The sequence below is a fragment of the Anoplophora glabripennis genome, unplaced genomic scaffold (genome assembly GCF_000390285.2).
Source record: "Anoplophora glabripennis isolate ALB-LARVAE unplaced genomic scaffold, Agla_2.0 scaffold14, whole genome shotgun sequence".
In the NCBI taxonomy this organism is placed as follows: Eukaryota; Metazoa; Arthropoda; class Insecta; order Coleoptera; family Cerambycidae; genus Anoplophora; species Anoplophora glabripennis.
The window spans coordinates 1,064,402-1,082,731 of NW_019416352.1; the positions used below are offsets into that span (position 1 = coordinate 1,064,402).

At 33.2% G+C, this 18,330-nt stretch overlaps 1 protein-coding gene across 2 annotated transcripts in view; it reads right to left on the bottom strand.

The window, feature by feature from the left end:
* Nucleotides 1-18,330, bottom strand: part of LOC108904070 (transcription factor Sp9) — a 257,297-nt gene that overhangs the window by 50,558 nt on the left and 188,409 nt on the right. The window contains exon 1 of one of the 2 annotated variants that reach the window (XM_018706471.1): nucleotides 17,502-17,699. The exons of the other annotated variant lie outside the window; for it this stretch is intronic. Coding sequence (XP_018561987.1) covers nucleotides 17,502-17,582 — 81 coding nt within the window. The 5' untranslated portion in view covers nucleotides 17,583-17,699. Of the gene's footprint in view, nucleotides 1-17,501; nucleotides 17,700-18,330 lie in introns of those variants that run through there. 2 annotated transcript variants of the gene reach the window in all.

The window sequence follows — 18,330 nt, forward strand, 5'->3', positions numbered from 1 at the left end:
ATTTATATTTCTTAGATAATTCTTCAAAATACACCATTACTGCGTTTTCTGAGAAAGTGTGGACATTTTTGGCTAGTCGCCAGTCCATAAATCGGCTTAACTCAGCTTCATACCTGCTTCTGGATTTTGTGGGCAGCAGTTCCGAACATATTTCGCTTGCTTTCTGTAAAATCTCTTCAGACTTCGGGAATTCAACAATTTTTGAAGTATCTAATCAACAAAATAAAGGAGCCGTGACGGTTGCTATAAAACTCAGCCAACTTGAAACATTGCATAATTTGGATGACAACATCAAACAAAAATCACAATCTGAACACGCGTGCGCAAAGATGACATAACCGTGTGCAAAATGTTTAGCACACGGCGTGTGTAAAATACCGTTTTCAGAGCGTGTATTCCGGGCGCAAAACCCCCTTTTGCAAGGCAGTCGTATAAAAAATGTTATACACCACGCAGCAGTTAAGCATAATTTACTAGTCTCGGACTCTATTGCCAGCCCTTGCTCTACTCGGGCGCAAAATCGTCCTCGACCGAAAAATAATACTTACCTCCTTTATGGCGTAAATAACTGTTATCGAGCTCTCTAGGCTTGCCCAAAGATATCATCGTAAGTGCTTTCTAAGAAGAATAAATTTCATAACAACTTTGAGCATTTAATTTGACAACCTCCTGAAGATCGTTATTCTTTGGGTCCCTTTTGGTTTTATTAACTTCCTTGCCACACAATTATAGATTTACCAATAGTTTTGTCCTGTAGGTTATAAAAAAAATGACTCACATCTCCCTGAAAAAAGTCTCTCGACTGTTCATGTCACAAACTATTTAATGAAGCTTGTAAATCTCTGACAGTACGCCAATTTTTCTCTCGGAGACAGTGGGTAGGTAATGTATGATATTTTTATTTTCCGGACCTTCGAAAAACACTGCCCACCAACTCGCGTTAGGAGTATTCGCAGCTCCCGCGAGGGTGTTGACCGCTTCCACCAGCGGTAAAACGTTTTTTTTTCCTCTATTATCCCCTAATCAATTAACAATCAGCAATCAAAAATCCGCCGCGTAACGGCGCATTCCTAAAGGATTACATAAAAGAAATACGAAGCCGCGACTACGTATATCGTAAAACATTCGCGGCAGTTTCAATTTGTTAAAAATGCTACCGGGAAAGGCCGCAGTAAAAAGCCAGATACCTTTTATCACCACGTCAAAAATTAAAGAGGCGCACAATTGACCGCGGCGATCTGTCAGTCACCGGGCGCTTCTAACAAACGTCGCCGGTCTTTATTTTCCTACCTTTGAAACGTCGCTTTTTTAATGCGGCTCGGTGTGGCTGGTTTTGTTTTCCTTTTTAGTGGCTGTGGAAGTGCTAGTCAGGGTTATTGGTTATTCTATTCGTTTTTTTTTGTGAGAGCGGCTTTTTGATGGTTTTCGTAATTGTTTTTTCTAGAAAACGGGTTCCGATGGCTGCATATTAATCAACGCGATATTTGAAAACAAAAACCCCGCATTAATTAAGTACATTAAGGATATTATGTGGGGATTTTAACGTTTCATGCACGTCATTAAGCCACGCTCTCGCCTAGCCCATTTTTAAATTAACCCGATCGCTTTCACATATTGCAGTCATGCAGAGACTGATCCGACACAAAGTCATATTAAATAAAGTTTATAGTTGGAAGAAAACAGGGATACCGACTCTATTGGGATTTTTCTAAGATAGGTTCCAATCGAAACAGACAGATTTTGCGCAAATGTCATTTTAGGCAGGAATTTTTGTTACCAATAACCTCTTTTGGACATTATTCTATTAATTAGGGCGATTGCAATGTGGTACAGGATTGGCTGTAGGCCAGGTTGTCTTTTATGTAATTTTATTCAAACGCTTCACATGGAAAACGCTCGGAAAACGGACGGAAAACGCTTAACGCTTCACATAGAACTTACCATAAAATATTTCAAAAACGATCTGAAGCTTCGCATCGATCAATTTATTCAATAAGTATTTAGCGGCACCACAATGCCCTGTCGGTCTGGCGTGCCGGTGAACAATCTAGGTTCTTTGCTGAGGAACGTTGGTCGTGTATTTCATTGTTGTTTGTGCGTGTGTGAGTTTGACACTTTGCTTGGTCAATTGTTTGACACGTGTTTTTATGGCAGTCAGTAGCATTGTGTATCGTGAGTATAAAGCGGCATACGACTTGACAATAGATTTAGCCTATTTCTGCTACTATAACACGTATTGCCGTGTATTAGCATAATACAGATTACCACTGTTTATTTATTTGATTGTCGCCACAAAGTCTAATAATAATACACAGTCACACGTCAGGCAATGCATGCACAACGCAAGTGGCTGATGTTGTTCTACTCTACATGCTATGTTGACTGTTTGCAATTATTGTGCTTTAAGTAGTGCAATAATACTTAATTTTAGGAGATACTTTTATTTTTTACAAGTATTTGTTTGTGTTTGGAAGTACTGTATTCGTTTCAGTCACTAATATTACATGTTTAATATTAAATATGTATATTTATACAAGTCTTGGGTAGAAGTAACATGATATTAGCCACAGAAAAATGTAAATCTCCAAAAAAAAATAAATATTTCAATCATTGTAAAAATAAATTGTCAAGTTTTTAGAATTATATTAATTTGTGACATACTTTGACAAAATAATTATACAGGGTATCCCAACGAAAATTTGACCCCCCCCTCCCTATAATTGGAAAACCGAATAATATTTCAAAATTCGCCGAGACCCGTCGATTTTTGTTCTTGGAGTGAGCTTTTTTGACAGTCAAGCCAACTCGATATGTTCATCCCCCTAATGCCTAGCAACCCCAACTTAAAAATTTCAAATGCAACTACCCCACTTGTGGCACATCATTTTAAAGCCCTTTTCATTGCGAATACAGTGACGTACCGTTTTTAGAAATCGGTTGAGATTTGACAGAATTATTGGTTACAAACGAAAAGATGACAAACCAACTTACGCGTAGTAATTTCTACACAAATGCCCACCACTAATAAGTTTTTCATCTACTACACATGACCGCATTACCTAATTGTTATTGATGTGTCTATCAGTTTACAAAAAAGTCAGAAATGAAATAAAAAAGCTGAAGCAAATAATAAATCAGATTTATTTGATGAATTGCTCAAAATGACCCCCGTTAACTTCCAAACAATAATACAGTCTGTTTTCAAATTCTGTTCGAACATTATTAAAGACATCCGCAGTTATTAATCGGCATTCTTCTACAATTCTCTGACGTAGCACTTGCAATGTTTCCGGCTGAGTGGCGTACACTCGTGATTTTAAATGACCCCACAGAAAAAAGTCCAAAGGGGACAGATCCGGAGATCTTGGTGGCCATTCGACGGGACCTCTTCTGCCAATCCAATGCCCCGGGAAATGGTCATCCAAAAATTGTCGCACAGCAGCAGCATAGTGCGGGGGCGCACCATCTTGTTGGAAGGTTATTTCATTTTCTAGTAAATTGTCGTCACTTTCTAAAATCTCTGTTATCCTAGGATCAATTTTGGTCAACTTGTCTGAATTTGATATGAGTTAGTTTGAGGCATATTATAACAATAAGTGACAGTAATTTTTTGTTCAACCCCCGGATAAGGGTGAAAAAAGATAAAACAAAGGAGTTTTTCAAGATAACTTAAAAGGGGCTAGAAAAAAAGTTTCATATAAAAGTTGTAAAGCATGCAATTCTACATAAAAATAGCATCTTGACTTTTTCTTGTACTATTAAAATTAACAGAGTTAGGGAGGCTAGAAGTTAAGGGAAGATTTCAGAAATTTAAAAAAATCATAACGAGCAGAAAAACTGTAATGAATTTTGTAATTTTTTTTTTTCAATCTACTCTAATGAATGTAAAGAGACACGTATTTTTTTATCGACGGAAAAACATATTTACGGGGTGAAATACGCCCTCAAAGTTCGCCCCCCAAAACAGTTTTTTCTAAATTTCTGGGGTTCTAATCAATATTTTGAAATGAAACAAAATTGAAATTAATTACCTATGATAAAAAAACAAATATTTCGCAAGTGATTCCGTGTTTGGGGGTTGCTACCCTTATTTTTTATTTCAGAAAAACTATATTTTTTATTTATAAAAAAATCATATTTACTCAAAAAGAATTAAAAATATGATTTATGTAAACAAATTGACAAAATTAAATTGACCTCTTTCGGGGTTTTCGTTAAAATCTCTGTTTAGGGGGTGAACAACAAATTTGAAATTGTTATAACTTTCTTATTAAAAATTAAAAAATATATCTATTTCTCTGAAAAGAAAGGTTACATTTTTGAGAGTAGATCGAAAAAAAAATTACAAAATTCATTCATTTTTCTGCTTATGATTTTTTTAAATTTCTGAAATCTTCCCTTAACTTCTAGCCTTCCTAACTCTCTTAATTTTAATAATACAAGAAAAAGTCAAGAGGCCATTTTTATGTAGAATTGTATGCTTTACAACTTTTATACGAAACTTTTTTTCTAGCCCGTACCCGTTTATCTTGAAATATCCCTTTGTTTTATCTTTTTTCACCCTTGGCCGGGGGTTGAACAAAAAAATACTGTCACTTATTGTTATAACATACTTCAAACTAACTCATATCAAAAATTCAGGCAAGTTGACCAAAATTTCGATTTAAAGGCTTATAATTATAATTTACTAATTCGTCGAGTGAAATAAACAGCACATACGTACTTTTTATTACATGTTTGGTTAACAAAAAGCATTTAGAAACGATTATCTGTGTGTGTTAATTTTTGGTAATTATATATTTTATTACTATATATGTATATATGTTTTTTTACTGTACCTCTCATTTTTTACTGTAAAGTTTGGTAAGGGTTTTGAATAGTTTAGATGCATTTTTATCTATAGCTATGGACTTAAAGAGATGTTGGCAAATTGAGATTATTTTTGATACATAATTTTTTATTACATAATTTTCAGAAAATGATATTTTTCTCGAAAAAAATGACTTCATCACCTTTTAGGCGAATTTGCACTGTTTAATAATACGTAAAAAATCTAAGAGATAACTAAAAAAAATTTAAATCTTGATTTGAACCATGAAAATTATGAAAGAATAAATTCAGAAAATATCATTGTAAATCAAGAATATGCATGAAAACATAAAAGATTGTGGTTTATTTCTTTAATTTGTCTAATTCCCAACCAACAAGCATGAATTCAGATTTAGTTGTTATGATCGTTGTTTAAAGAGTAGTAGTATCTCGAGAAAAAATTTAAACAAAACATAAATTAATTCAAAATATTCGTTTTTTTCGATCATCATGTTCGAAATAATGTTCGATACCTATCATTTTAAATTAGGTACAACTTTTAAGCTGACAAATATAAAAATATTTCGAAAAAATACAAAATCCAACGTTGTCTATAAAACCTAAAATTTATCATCTTTTACCGAAAAAATTTCACGGCGATTGTAAATTAGTTCCTGTTTAAAATCGAATTATCTGTTCCAAGTCAGCACGCCCGAAAAATAACCCACGTGAGGGCAAATATTTGACATAGAACAGTTCGTCTTGCTGTCATTTAAATTTTGTGGTGATGCCTGAATTCCTAGCATTTCCACCGAAACTTTTGTAAAGGGCGTGAAAATTCTTAATAAATCTCACACTAACGTCCAATTTTAACGCAACGACTGTCGCGGGATGTTTAATATATTTCTGACGGCCTGGAGCACAACAGCGAGTTAGACACATAACTTTTCTGTTTATTTTTGTACGCAAATTATGTACCTTCTCAGTTTTTACATGTTGATTGATTCTATCATGTTATGTGTAAATATTTTTGATACTAGTAAAACATTAATTTCATAAAAATATAAAAGTATTTTCTTTTTGTGTCTGTTCTAAGGTGTGTGTTAATATAATAAGTGCAAGTCAGTGGATTGACTGTTTTAAGGCTAGCAAGGTTGTACCGCATTTAAAGAAGGTTAGACCGAATGAACCGAGCAACTATCGCCAAATTTCAATTATTTTCCTCGCTTGAAAACGCTTTGGAACGCATACCATTGATTATTTAGAAACTTTTTTTTAACGATTTAATAACTCTTGTTCAGGTTACAAATTTGTGCTTCAAAGAGTGCCACAGGGCTCCGCGTTGGGTCCCTCGCTTTTCATTGTGTATGTTAAATGATCTGTTCGTCTTTCAAGTTCTTTTTAGCAATAAGTTATTTGCTGATGATACTACAGTGTATGCGTCTCCCTATAATTTATCTAATCTCTGTGTTTTCCTATGAAATAATTGAAATAGCAGGAGTGTAGCTTCCAGCAAAGACCCTTAAATTGAATGAAAGTAAAACGAAACGTGATCTTTTCTACCCACCGGGACATAGCTAGAGGTAAATCTGCAAAAGTGTTCTTGGGTAAATTGTTTATTTATCCAAGAATATGGTATACCTAGAATATGGTACGCATTTTACTATAAAAATGTTTTTTTTTTATTGAAAATGATAGAATCAAAGGGACTTGTTGACATTTCCTAATATTTCTCATTCTGTATAAAAAGATTGTGATGGATCAGATCCCTTTTGCGGACCTGAGGACCATGAAGGAGAGGAAGTACTTATATCCGCAACATTTTCCGAAAAAAAAAAACATTTATTCCCATTCTCCGAACATAGTAAAGACGTATCGTATTTCCCCGGACAGGTTACACATGGTACTGACGAAAATAAAAAATAAAACCTTTCCTTTCGAACATCTGCCCGGTATGATTCACAACAACAGGAGAGAAAGAACTTGTTTTGCAGTTAAGGCCAATTTGAGTCTATTCAATCATGTGTTTGATTGAGGTCGACAATCTTTCGAAAGTTAAATGGAACTGGCGAGGTTCGCTGCTATTGTTGATCGAAATGTGCATGTTTTTAAAGGTGAGAGGCTTCAATAACAGGAATTGATATGAGCCGAAATAATACCGCAAGTTGTAGTTTCGTTGTTGCTATTGATAAGCGTGTGAAAGTTAAATCCGATAATTCACCCCTAAGTACTAGATCTGATTGTAAGGCTTTATATGGGTATGTATAAGAAGGTACAGCTAAATGAGAAAACAAACTAAATTAATGGATTGAAAATATTAAGTACTTATTTTGGCATACATTGCAAACAATGAACAAAAGGATATAAATCAATTTGTACAAAAATCATTCTATCTACTTGCTTTTCCGTGGCTGAGGCTGGGGTTCAGAAACTTGTTTCTAATTCCTTTTTTTTATTTATTCTAAAAAAGATTCAAGGAGTTCCTACCAAGAAAAAAGAAAAACATCTCATGTGTATAATCATTCTACATAAAGTAGGTAGGTAATAAAAAATGCTTGTAGGTGATAACAAAAATAAAAATGATATCGGGAAATTTCTTTTATTGCGAATTGTCACAATAATATAAGGATTTTAAAAAAAGGTCTGTTGTTAGGAACTTCATTATAAAAATTTTCCATAAATAAACGTAGGTACCTAATCTAAATTACTCGAAATACGGTAATTTAAAATAAAAGTTCAACAAATGGAGACATTTTTAGTGATAGGGTGATAGTGCGTTTCTAGGTAAATTAACTACGTCAGTTTATTTCCAGAACGAGTTAGCTTGCCTTACAAGATAAAGAAAATTTGCTAGAGTGCCTGTAAGCTGATGTAAATGGAATTTGTAAATTAACTTTTCTGTGCAAGAGTAGAGAAGAGTAAAACTAGAGATTGTAAAATCAAAAAAGGACCAGTTTTTGTACCAAACTTTTTGGTGTAGGTTAAATTCTAATGTATCTTGTCCGCAATATGCACTTATCAAGAAAAGTACAAGCAGTAAGCAGTACAAAAATTACTTCTGTATTAAATACGCTGTAAAAAAATGGTAAAATTATTGAGTACATTTTCACTCAATATTGAGCATTTTAATAATTTTACTGATTTGTGATAATATTTTTTCTAAAACTGAGTACGTTCACTATAAAATATAGAAAGCAGTTAAATAAATTCTGTAGGTAAACTCGTATTTGGTACACTTGTAGCTAAATCGGAATAAATGTCCTCATTGAGTGACCCCACCCCATTCTATGGTTGTCGTACGTTGTCTTTGTATTGTCATGTTATGACATACTGCTCAATTATAAAACATTAAATAAAAGCAAATCTTAAAGCATAGTAGCGTTTTAAAATATTTAATTCCAAGTATGAACAATTAAACTGAAAATATTTATTAAATTGATAGATTTTCTTAAAAAGAATCACATGGTGTAGTAAAATTAAGTCAAATAGTTCTATTTTATGTCTAGTTTAAAGCATATCACAAATGTGTGCAATGCAAGTTATATAATGGAAAATGACTCCGGAAATGTCAAAATTCACATGAAATTCAAAATAAAACAATTTTCCAACGATAATTTCTTGAAAAAAACAGCACAGAAATGTAGTACATGTTTGTCACCAACAAACCACCGCAGTACAAAACATTATCTGTACCTCACTTTTGATTTGATTTGATTTTCATCAAATTTTGAAACGGTAGCTTTGTACAGTAACGGCTGTCGAAGAAATTTTACTAAATTTTCAATATACATGCAAATAACGTTATAGAAAGTTAAAGTGTTATACCTTTAGCAAGTTCACATCCTTAGAACTGGATTTGATCCAATATATAGGTGCAGTGTACAAGAAAAAAAATCGTATCATATGTCAAACGACAAACTTTGTAAATCTTGTTTTTAATCTAAAGGTGAGTGTGAATCTGCTGTAGACATCGGCTAGTGCATCTTCCAAGGACTAAAAAGCAGTATTTATTTTATGTTATAGACTTTTCCATAAGTGAAAAATTTGTGAAAAACGATGTCATTTCGACACCTAGAACAAAAATAAGCCATAAACATTTAAATAAATGCAAACCCAAGTGGAAAGTATGTAAGAACTTTAATAAAGAGGTCATAAAATAGATTTAGATAGGTAAAAACAGTTTTAAGTAAGAAATGTTACTGTATTTTCATAATTTAGCATAGGTTCAGAATAGATGTAAAATTATAACCTACAATGGAAAATGGGGTATCAAAATAACGAGAATTGTATCCTATAATCGAAAATAAGCATAATTTTCAGTTTTAGAAATCCGTATGCCCAAAATTTCATAAAATAAGTTATCTCATATGACAGGTGAAGTTGTAACCACAACAAACTTCTTTTGTTTTCGGGTTTATTAAAAGTGTTTTGGACGAAAACAGCCAGTTTGCTCATGATCTTTGAACGATAAACATCTGTGGTAATCTGAAAGAAAACAAGTGAAAATCACAAGTAAAATAAAGGCAACTCAATTATTTTAAAATTTAAACCTTTTCAAATCTCGAATGTCAAACTGATGTGAGGTTATAAGTTCGTCAAAAGTTGTGAGAAAACGAATTAGTCCGAACAGGGATCAAACATAAGAAAATTAAACTTGTACAACAACGAACTGTTAGGATTTGTGACCAATCAAGTGCTTCGACTGCAGTGAATTTTCGAAAAGGGAATAAAGTGCGAATTCAAAATTAGTGACCAATGCCTGAGCGGAATAAATGTAACGGAAGAGAATCTGACGGCTTCAGAACGAGTTAATGGCAGAAAACAACGAGAAAGTCTAGTTCCAGTTCAGCAGGCCTGCCAACTTCAAGATCGTCGAAGAACTTTAAAATATCAAAATAAAAAGTAGAACATTTTATTTAACTGCAGTTAAGAGGTGTATTTTATTGGCCACATATTTAAAAAACATTGATCAATGAAAGATAAAGATATTTAAAACAAAATTTTAACAAATTTAAAAACAAAAGATTCATTTAACCAATCAAATTTGAAAAGTAATATAAATAAAGAGATCTCAAATTCTAATTTTAGTATAAGTCTAGATTAAGAAAATTTGTATAACTGTATATCTGAACGTCCGTTGTAGTAAATACAACTGACACTTGTTAAAGTTATCCGATTTATTTATTATTCCATGTGTGATATTTGAGGAAAATCTATATAGTGAGATAAACTAAATTTATGACAAAGAAATAAGTAGATTCTTGCTTGAATAAAATATTGAACTCGCCTCCTGCTCGAGGGAGTTGCTGACATAAAAAAAAATAAAATATAAAAATGAAAAAAAAACTTAAGCAAAATTTTAAATTAAATAAAGTGTAAAATAGAGGCCATTTAAGCATTAGCAGGTAAATATAAGACTTGTGAATTGTATTTACGTCTTTAACATATATACTACACTACACATAACATACTTTATTGACACACATATACAGGGGCTTTTCAAAACTTACTCAAAACATTAATTTCCAAAATAGAACATTCATACATAAAATTTTAACTAACACATTCAACACAACAGTATATTCCCATCGTCCCCATTGGGACATCTCGCGGTGTATGGCGTGTAGTGCTGGCAAAGTCCGTTAATTCGGTTATTTTGGTGAAAATTATGTTTAAGAGCAGTGGTTTGATTATAATAATTAGAAACAATAATATATTGAATCTGGATTAATATTTGGTTAAATAAACGGATAGTTAAATTGTTATCTATACTTACTTACATATCTGCAAGGTACAATGACAATATATTCGTCCAATCAGTTAATTCCTTTAATTCCTAAAATATTGTCTCTAAAACAGATCTGTGTAGAAACCACTGTGGCAGCTTAGTAGTTTAGGACTTCAATACAATGATATTTAAATCAAAATCAAAAACCACTCCAGATATTAATGAAATGGAGGCGCCGACCCCTTGGAAATTTTCATAGTACAAAATTGTTCAATAAATGTTAAATTTAAATCATATTACAGAAAAAGTCAATTGATTTTACATACTTAGAATAGAGTCAAAAGTCACACACTTGTTAGCAGAAACTCGGATTTGAGTCAAATTCATTCACTTCCATTGCAATAGTTTCGCTCATCAAATTTTAATTGTAGGCATACTAATAGAATGAAAATTTCACTCAGTTGTGTGTGGAGAGAAATTGATACATTATTGAGTAAAATTGAGTGAATTTGAGTGATTTTTTTACAGTGTATAGTTATTATATATTTGAATAAATCAGAAAATTACCTCCGTGCATCTGAAATTCTGTTACAAGATGAATTTGGTCAAGCTAGACATTTATGTAGGTACCTACATACTAGCTGACCCGACAGACGCTGTCCTGTTCAAATTTCAATAAATTTGTTTGTGATGGTTTAATGAATTTGTGAAAAACTATTGGAAATGTAAAATTGAGACAAAAAACGTATTTCTGAGTGATTATCTATTAACGACTGTAGCCATGAATATTCAATTTGAGGAAGAGTAGGTCCATTCTGAAGTACGCCAATGGAAAATTTTACATGCGTTGGGCTGGAATGCGTTTTCAACTGAAAAAAAAAGAATCAAACAAATATGTCGTTCCTATCGTCAGTTATAATCGAGAATGCATACAAAAATTATGATTTTTGCATTTTGGCCGAATTTTCCGACTTTCATTTGTAGTTGTCCTGAATTTTTTTTCTGAAAACTATTCCAGAACCATAACGGACAAAATAAAAAAAAGAATTACGCATATTCATAGTTGGAATCGTGAGTTATGGTTTTGAGTTCATACAAAAAATATACCTACCATAAAAAAAGCACTATTAGTGTTTCCCGAATTTTCCGGGCAAATTATCCATTTTTTTTACTTTAAAAATCTTATTCATCTATTATGAATATTTAACCAAAAATTAACTCAATCGGTCCAGCCGTTCTCAAGTGATGCGCTTACGAAAGAACAACATTTAATTTTTATTTACCTATATAGATTTGTTTCTACATCGTTATATTACTTATTTAAATAAAATACCCAACGGACGGAGCCCAATTACAGAATAAGTTACAATTTAAAATTAAGTCACAATTAAGAAGAAAAAAACAAGTGGAGGAAAAAAAGTGAAATGTAAGGTCAACAGTACAACAGCTTGAAAGTGAAACAAACAAGCTATTAATTCGGCTATCTTGGCACTCTGTGGTGTTCCTCTAGGATAGAATAAAAGCTACAGATTTAAAGAATCACCTTTCAACAGTTTCAAGTGCAGAAATTTGACACTCATAAATAGGATTCCAGATAACAGAGCCATATTCATGTTTAGATCTTACAAACGTAGTGTATAAGTAATATACGAAGAGTTGTGAAATCTCTAAATTCACTGGAATTGCGTAAAATAAAGCCCAAGTTTTTATATGCCCCCGCTATGGAAAGCTCCACATGCCGCGCAAACCTAAGCTGCGGGTCAAATAAAATACCCAGGTCCTTAATGACTTCAGGCCTTCCTAGAATATAGTTAAATGTCAAAAGACTTCGTTGCAAATTTTCGCAGTCGCACAAACCGTCAATTCTGCAATATAATTTCACATCATCAGCGAAGGTAGCGAACATTTATGTCATTAACAATGTCATTAATAAAAATTATGAATAGAAGCGGACCTGGTATTGAACCCTGGGGAACGCCGGAAGTCTGAGGAAAGGTGTACGATTTAAAATCACGATAGCGATCAGTTAGATAAGATTGAAACAGTCTGAGCAAATCATCGCAAAACCCAAAGTTATTAAGTTTTTGTAGTAGCAAAAAATGATCAATCTTATCGAACGCTTTTGAGAAATCAGTGTAAATAACATCCACCTGACCTCCCTGATCAAGAACTTCAGATATAAATTGTGTCTTACAAATATAAAACCGTGTTGTTCAGGTACGATCATATTAGAGACGTGATACACAATATAAGAATGCAAGGTTATTTCCAGAAGTTTACAAAAATTACTCAATATGGAAATGTGTCTATAGTTCGCAAAATCGTTTTTTGCTTCTTTTTTATGAACAGGTGTAAACTCTTGATCACTTTCAAAGGGTTGGAAAATTTCTTGAACTCAGTATAAGATTAAATAAAGGCACAAGAGGTCCACAAAATGCAGTAGCGCAATCTCTGACTAAAAAAGCTGGTATTAAGTTTTATTATTATTAAGTATTAAATTATCTTCCATATTGTTGAAAAAGTTAAGAATTTCCTCTATACCTACATTTTAATGATTTTTCAACTGAACAGAAAATAATTAACGTTTTATATTGTGATATCTATCTTTTACTTTTTCGACGATAATTTTTGGTGAGAAGAAACGCTTTGTCCTGAAAGCATCCGAATCTTGGTGTGACTAGAGCTTTAAATATATATTGTCTACCTCTCATTCTGATATGATAATTATAAAATAAGCATACTACTGTACAATAAATAAAGAAAACAAATAAATAAACAAAATAAAATTTAAAATAAATAAATAAGCAGCAAAGAGGAAAAAAGCAAAACCTATATCTAATATTGAAAATTATTGAAGTAATCAGAGGCAATTCTTAACAAATCATTAAAACTACAAGGAAATAAATCACACTGATCTGCTATTTGGTTATAATTATTAGCCATTAAATAAACGGGAGATTTTACAAGCACATTTGTTCTAGCATTTCGACAATAAAATAGTGAAATCTCACGAGAGTCAGGTCTCGGAACACGTATATTAAAAAGATAGATTAAAGCCTGAGAATCAACCATGCCATGAAAAAATTTAAATAAAAAAGATAAACTTGCAACCACCCTTCTAGTATTCAGCGACTGCATACTGAATCTTTGTAACAGTAATTGGTGGTTGTATCCCCTGTCAGCATAAAAACTGTCAACACAAAAAGACAGGAATTTGAGGAAACGCCGCTGTATTATTTCCATGTGGTTACTCTATATCTGATAACATAGGTGCCAAATAAGGCTACAATATTCAAGTTTCGAACGTACCTATATTATAATCAAATATGAGGGGCTGATTTTTAAAAGTAAACGTACACACTTTGCATTTTTTTGTGTTAACAGGTAAATAATTATCAGTACACATATATAAACATGATCCACAAGGTCTTGCAATAACAAACAATCAGCCACAGATGATATATTCAAGAACAATCTCAAGTCGTCGGCAAACATAAGATGATTTGACTTTAATGTTAGAGATACGTCATTTACAAATAATATAAAAAGGAGTGGCCCCAAGTTAGAGCCTTGAGGTACTCCTGATGCCGCATTAATAGTATTCGACTTGAAACCATTATAAGAGACAAACATCTTTCGATTATATAGGTAAGAATTGAAAAGGCGGAGTAAGCTATCACTGAAACCATACCGTTCCAACTTACGTAGCCATATACTATGAATAGTCTTGTCAAAGGCCTTTGAGAAGTCTGTGTAAATGACATCAACTTGCCCTTTGTCATCAACATAATTCGCCGTAAACTGGGTAAACTCGGCCAGATTAGATAAAGTTGAACGATTCGGGAAAAAAAACATGCTGATTTGGTGATATGTATGACTTTAAGTTATCTAATATTTGTCTATACAGACACATCTCAAAGACCTTTGCAATGTTAGACAATATGGCAATAGGACGATAATTTCTTACATCCGCAGGGTTACTGCTTTTTAAAATTGGACACACTCTTGTAACTTTCCACCTATCAGGAAATACTCCAGTTCATAAAGCAATATTGAATAACGTTAGAAGCGGAGTGCTTAGAACTCTCGCGTAATCCTTTACTAGAAAACTAGGAATCTGATCCTCACCACACGTCATTTTGTTTTTTAGTTTATAGATTGCTAGAAGGACATCAGATTCAGTAAGCTGTTGTATGTTAATGCAGGATTGATAATAATTTAATGATAGGTTTGGATTTTGAACATTTTCGATGGAAAAAACGCTAGCAAAGAATTTAGAAAAAGTGTCAACAATTTGCACGGGATCATCAAATTCCTGATCATCGAGAAAAATATTTTTTGGTATACGCGTGTGCCCTTTCTTATTCTGTACAAAGGACCAAAACCTTTTAGGGTCACTTTTAATATTCGCTTGGCAGTCAACAAGATAATTATTGTAAGCAAAATGTAATTGATTTTTGATTAAGCGTCTCAAACGTCTAAACTCATTTAAGTGAAAGTTGTTACGAGTTGTTTTAAATTTATTGTGATGATAGCCTTTAACTTTTATATTGTTCATGATTTCGGTTGTGCACCAAACTGGAAATTTACGCTTAAATATAGTGTAGACTGGTATCTGTTGTAAGTATATATCTTTATGGTTATCTACACTTTAAAATTTTTAATATACCTACTGTAGCAAAACATGCAGGCTAAAAAAAATCAAAACTACTTAATATGTACCACACAGTAGGTAAATAGTTAAAACACATTAAACAAATTGCCTATATACACTTTTCCGTCGGACTACCTCGCTGCAAGGCTACTTAGCGTCGCTCCACGGCTCTTTCCCAAAGCACACAAAAGCGCATCGCACACCACATACCACATACGGCTCTGAATGGCCATGTTGATGGATCTGCACAGCGTGAGCCATTCCGAACAAATAACGCCACATTACACGGCGTTAGCCCTTATTAAAATATCCCGCTAATGGACTTTTAATCCGTCCTAACGCTGTGTGAAATCCCAGTCACTTACAGCGAAGATAAATTAGTTAAAATAACGCTTTGGCGTAAGGGCTCTCCTCGTTCGCTTCGAGAGTCCTCGACCATTCTTTCGAGGACACTTGAATTTTAGGTAAGTAGCTTAGTTAATACCTTTTGTGACGACGGACTGTTAACAATGGGCTGGATTCGAGCAACCCATAACAGAGGATAAAGGTATTGTGGCCACTTTCGCTCAGCCGTGTGAGCACTTTTGTAGTAGCATATTTGCACAATATCGAGGATTGTAATCCTCGTCCGCTTTGAAACTTTGCCGCGAGTGGATACGTGAAACAAATCAAAGAGTTTACTTTGATAACAAGCTGGATAATCTATTCCGTAATTACGGCCATCAACAATAAATCTATTATTGAAACTGAGAAAATGGCTCAATTTGCTCGGATATCACTTTAAATCCTGCAGGTATGAATATTTCATAGGCAATCACTTTAACAACGTTTACCAGTAACAATACCGTTCTCCAATGTACAGCTATAAGTCCAACAGAACTTGGTATGGAAAATTTATTATTTATACAACGAATTAAAGGTAATGTAATAATGATTTAAAGTTTTTAGCTTCTCAAATAGAATTTACTAAAGAAAGAGCATAACGGATTCTTGAATCCATATCCAATCAATTAGAACTATTTTAATAAGTTGCTCAATAGAATCATGGAAATCATCTTCCGTGCATCTTCATCAGTGTAAGAATTACAATAAAAAATCATTTTAGGTATTGTTATTAAGAAGACCAAAAACATATTTGGATGACAGAAATAATACCTATACCTATTCTATAAGCAAATTAACAATTAATTCTGAAATCATATTGGATCGTCATAAACAACGCAAATAAATTGTCACACTCTTTGTAACTGAACTGATTCTGCTTTCTGATGGCAAATTTTTTATAAGTAGACCCTACTTTTGGAACACATAGGTATTCTAACTATCTGATATCAACCAACTTATATTACGAATGTTGCAATTTTAAATACCAAATTTAATATTTTTAGGAATATGGTTCAAAATATAGTTGTAAATTGGAGTCAGTTTGGACAACCATAAGATTACTTTGATAAATTCGGAAAACCAATCAAAATAATATTCTAATTTACATTTTTGAAGGCCAATTTGTACTCCACACAGAAAAATACACTTTCTGAACATATATGTGTTGAATTCAATGAATTTGCAACATCGTCAACATGCTTAGTTAACAACATTATAAAGGATATAGTTATAAATACAATTGTTTTGACGTTTTTGATGTGAATTGGACAAATTTGTAACTTTATCAATATTGTTATAGTTATTATTAAAATTGGTAAATGTTTGCGGCATACAGAAAAAAATAAGTAGTTTTCAATACATTTTGGCTTTTTGTCCTGATAAAAAATACAAATGTTTTCGTTGATGGTGCAAATTAAACCAATATCTTGATTGCATTATTAAACAGAAGATTCGTTATTAGAAATATCGTGATTATTTAAAAAAAATGGTAGAAAACCATTTAGCTGTTGTGATTTTGATTTTTTACGGCCAATTTTTGCTCCATATAGAAAAATACACTCTTTGAACATATATTTTGGTATTTTGAATTCAATCACTACAATATCATCAGTTTTACTTTAACCCTTAATAAAAGTGTGGTTAAAAACACAAACGTTTCGACTTTCTCAAGTGTGAATTTAACCAATGCAACGTCGCCTTGTTGATTACATTATTAGTATTATTAAGAATATTCACAGTTCTCTTAGTTTTTGTTTCATTCAGAAAAATAATTTGGTCGTTTTGATGTCGACCAACATTCTTAGCTTTAGCTTAGTGGTTAGTTTCTTAAGGACATTAATGATCAAGTGATGGGCAACATCATCAAGATTTCCTCTGTCGAATACAAGATCCGCTATCGTTAGAAAAACGCTTGCAAATACTCACAGCTGTCTTGACGTTCATGGTCATAGCGGGAATCTGAGCTCCGTAAAGTTGCCCCGCTGTGGGGGTCATGTCGGTGAGCATGTCGGCACTGAGAGTCACTTTTTACGGAAACAACTCGAACCATAAACTCAACAACCGCGATAAACAATCGGAATCGCAACGCACCGATAAAGGGTAGTTCAAACTGCTATTGTTGAGATCACATTGCTCACTGTTTCTCGGAAGGGGAACAGCAGAAAATCACCGGTTCCCCTTCTGTACGGGACCCGACATGGGCGGGTACAGGAGTCGACAACCAATGGGTTGTGCTGCCATTTATTACAAGCCACGCCCAGGGTTCTTATCACCGCTATCTTAGTGCGCATGTTGGTGGAGCGAGTCTAGAAATTATATAGCTTTCTATGGATGGGAATGTGGCATCTATTATTTTGTAAACAAGCACTTTATTAGCGAAAGTACTTGTCGGATATACCGGCGGTATGGTATACGGTTAATGGTCGGTGGAAGGTGTTATTTTCAGGAGCATGTTTATACCATTAATGTAATGGTATTGTATTATTGGTGATGATATGGAGTTTTTGTTGATGTCCGACTAAATTACCATTAACCTCTTTTTTCCTCGTCTTTAAATTGTGATGTGTGTAATAACTATGTACGACGAATTTTATGTTTATCTTCATTTTTCATTCCTCCTCTAAAGGAGTCATTAGCAACATGTTTATACGAATTGTATTGTTTCTAATTTCTCATGAGAATGATTGCCTTTAGCGACGCTTGTCTGACATATCCATTCAACCGTACCAGACCAACCACCAGATGTCTTTAGAAT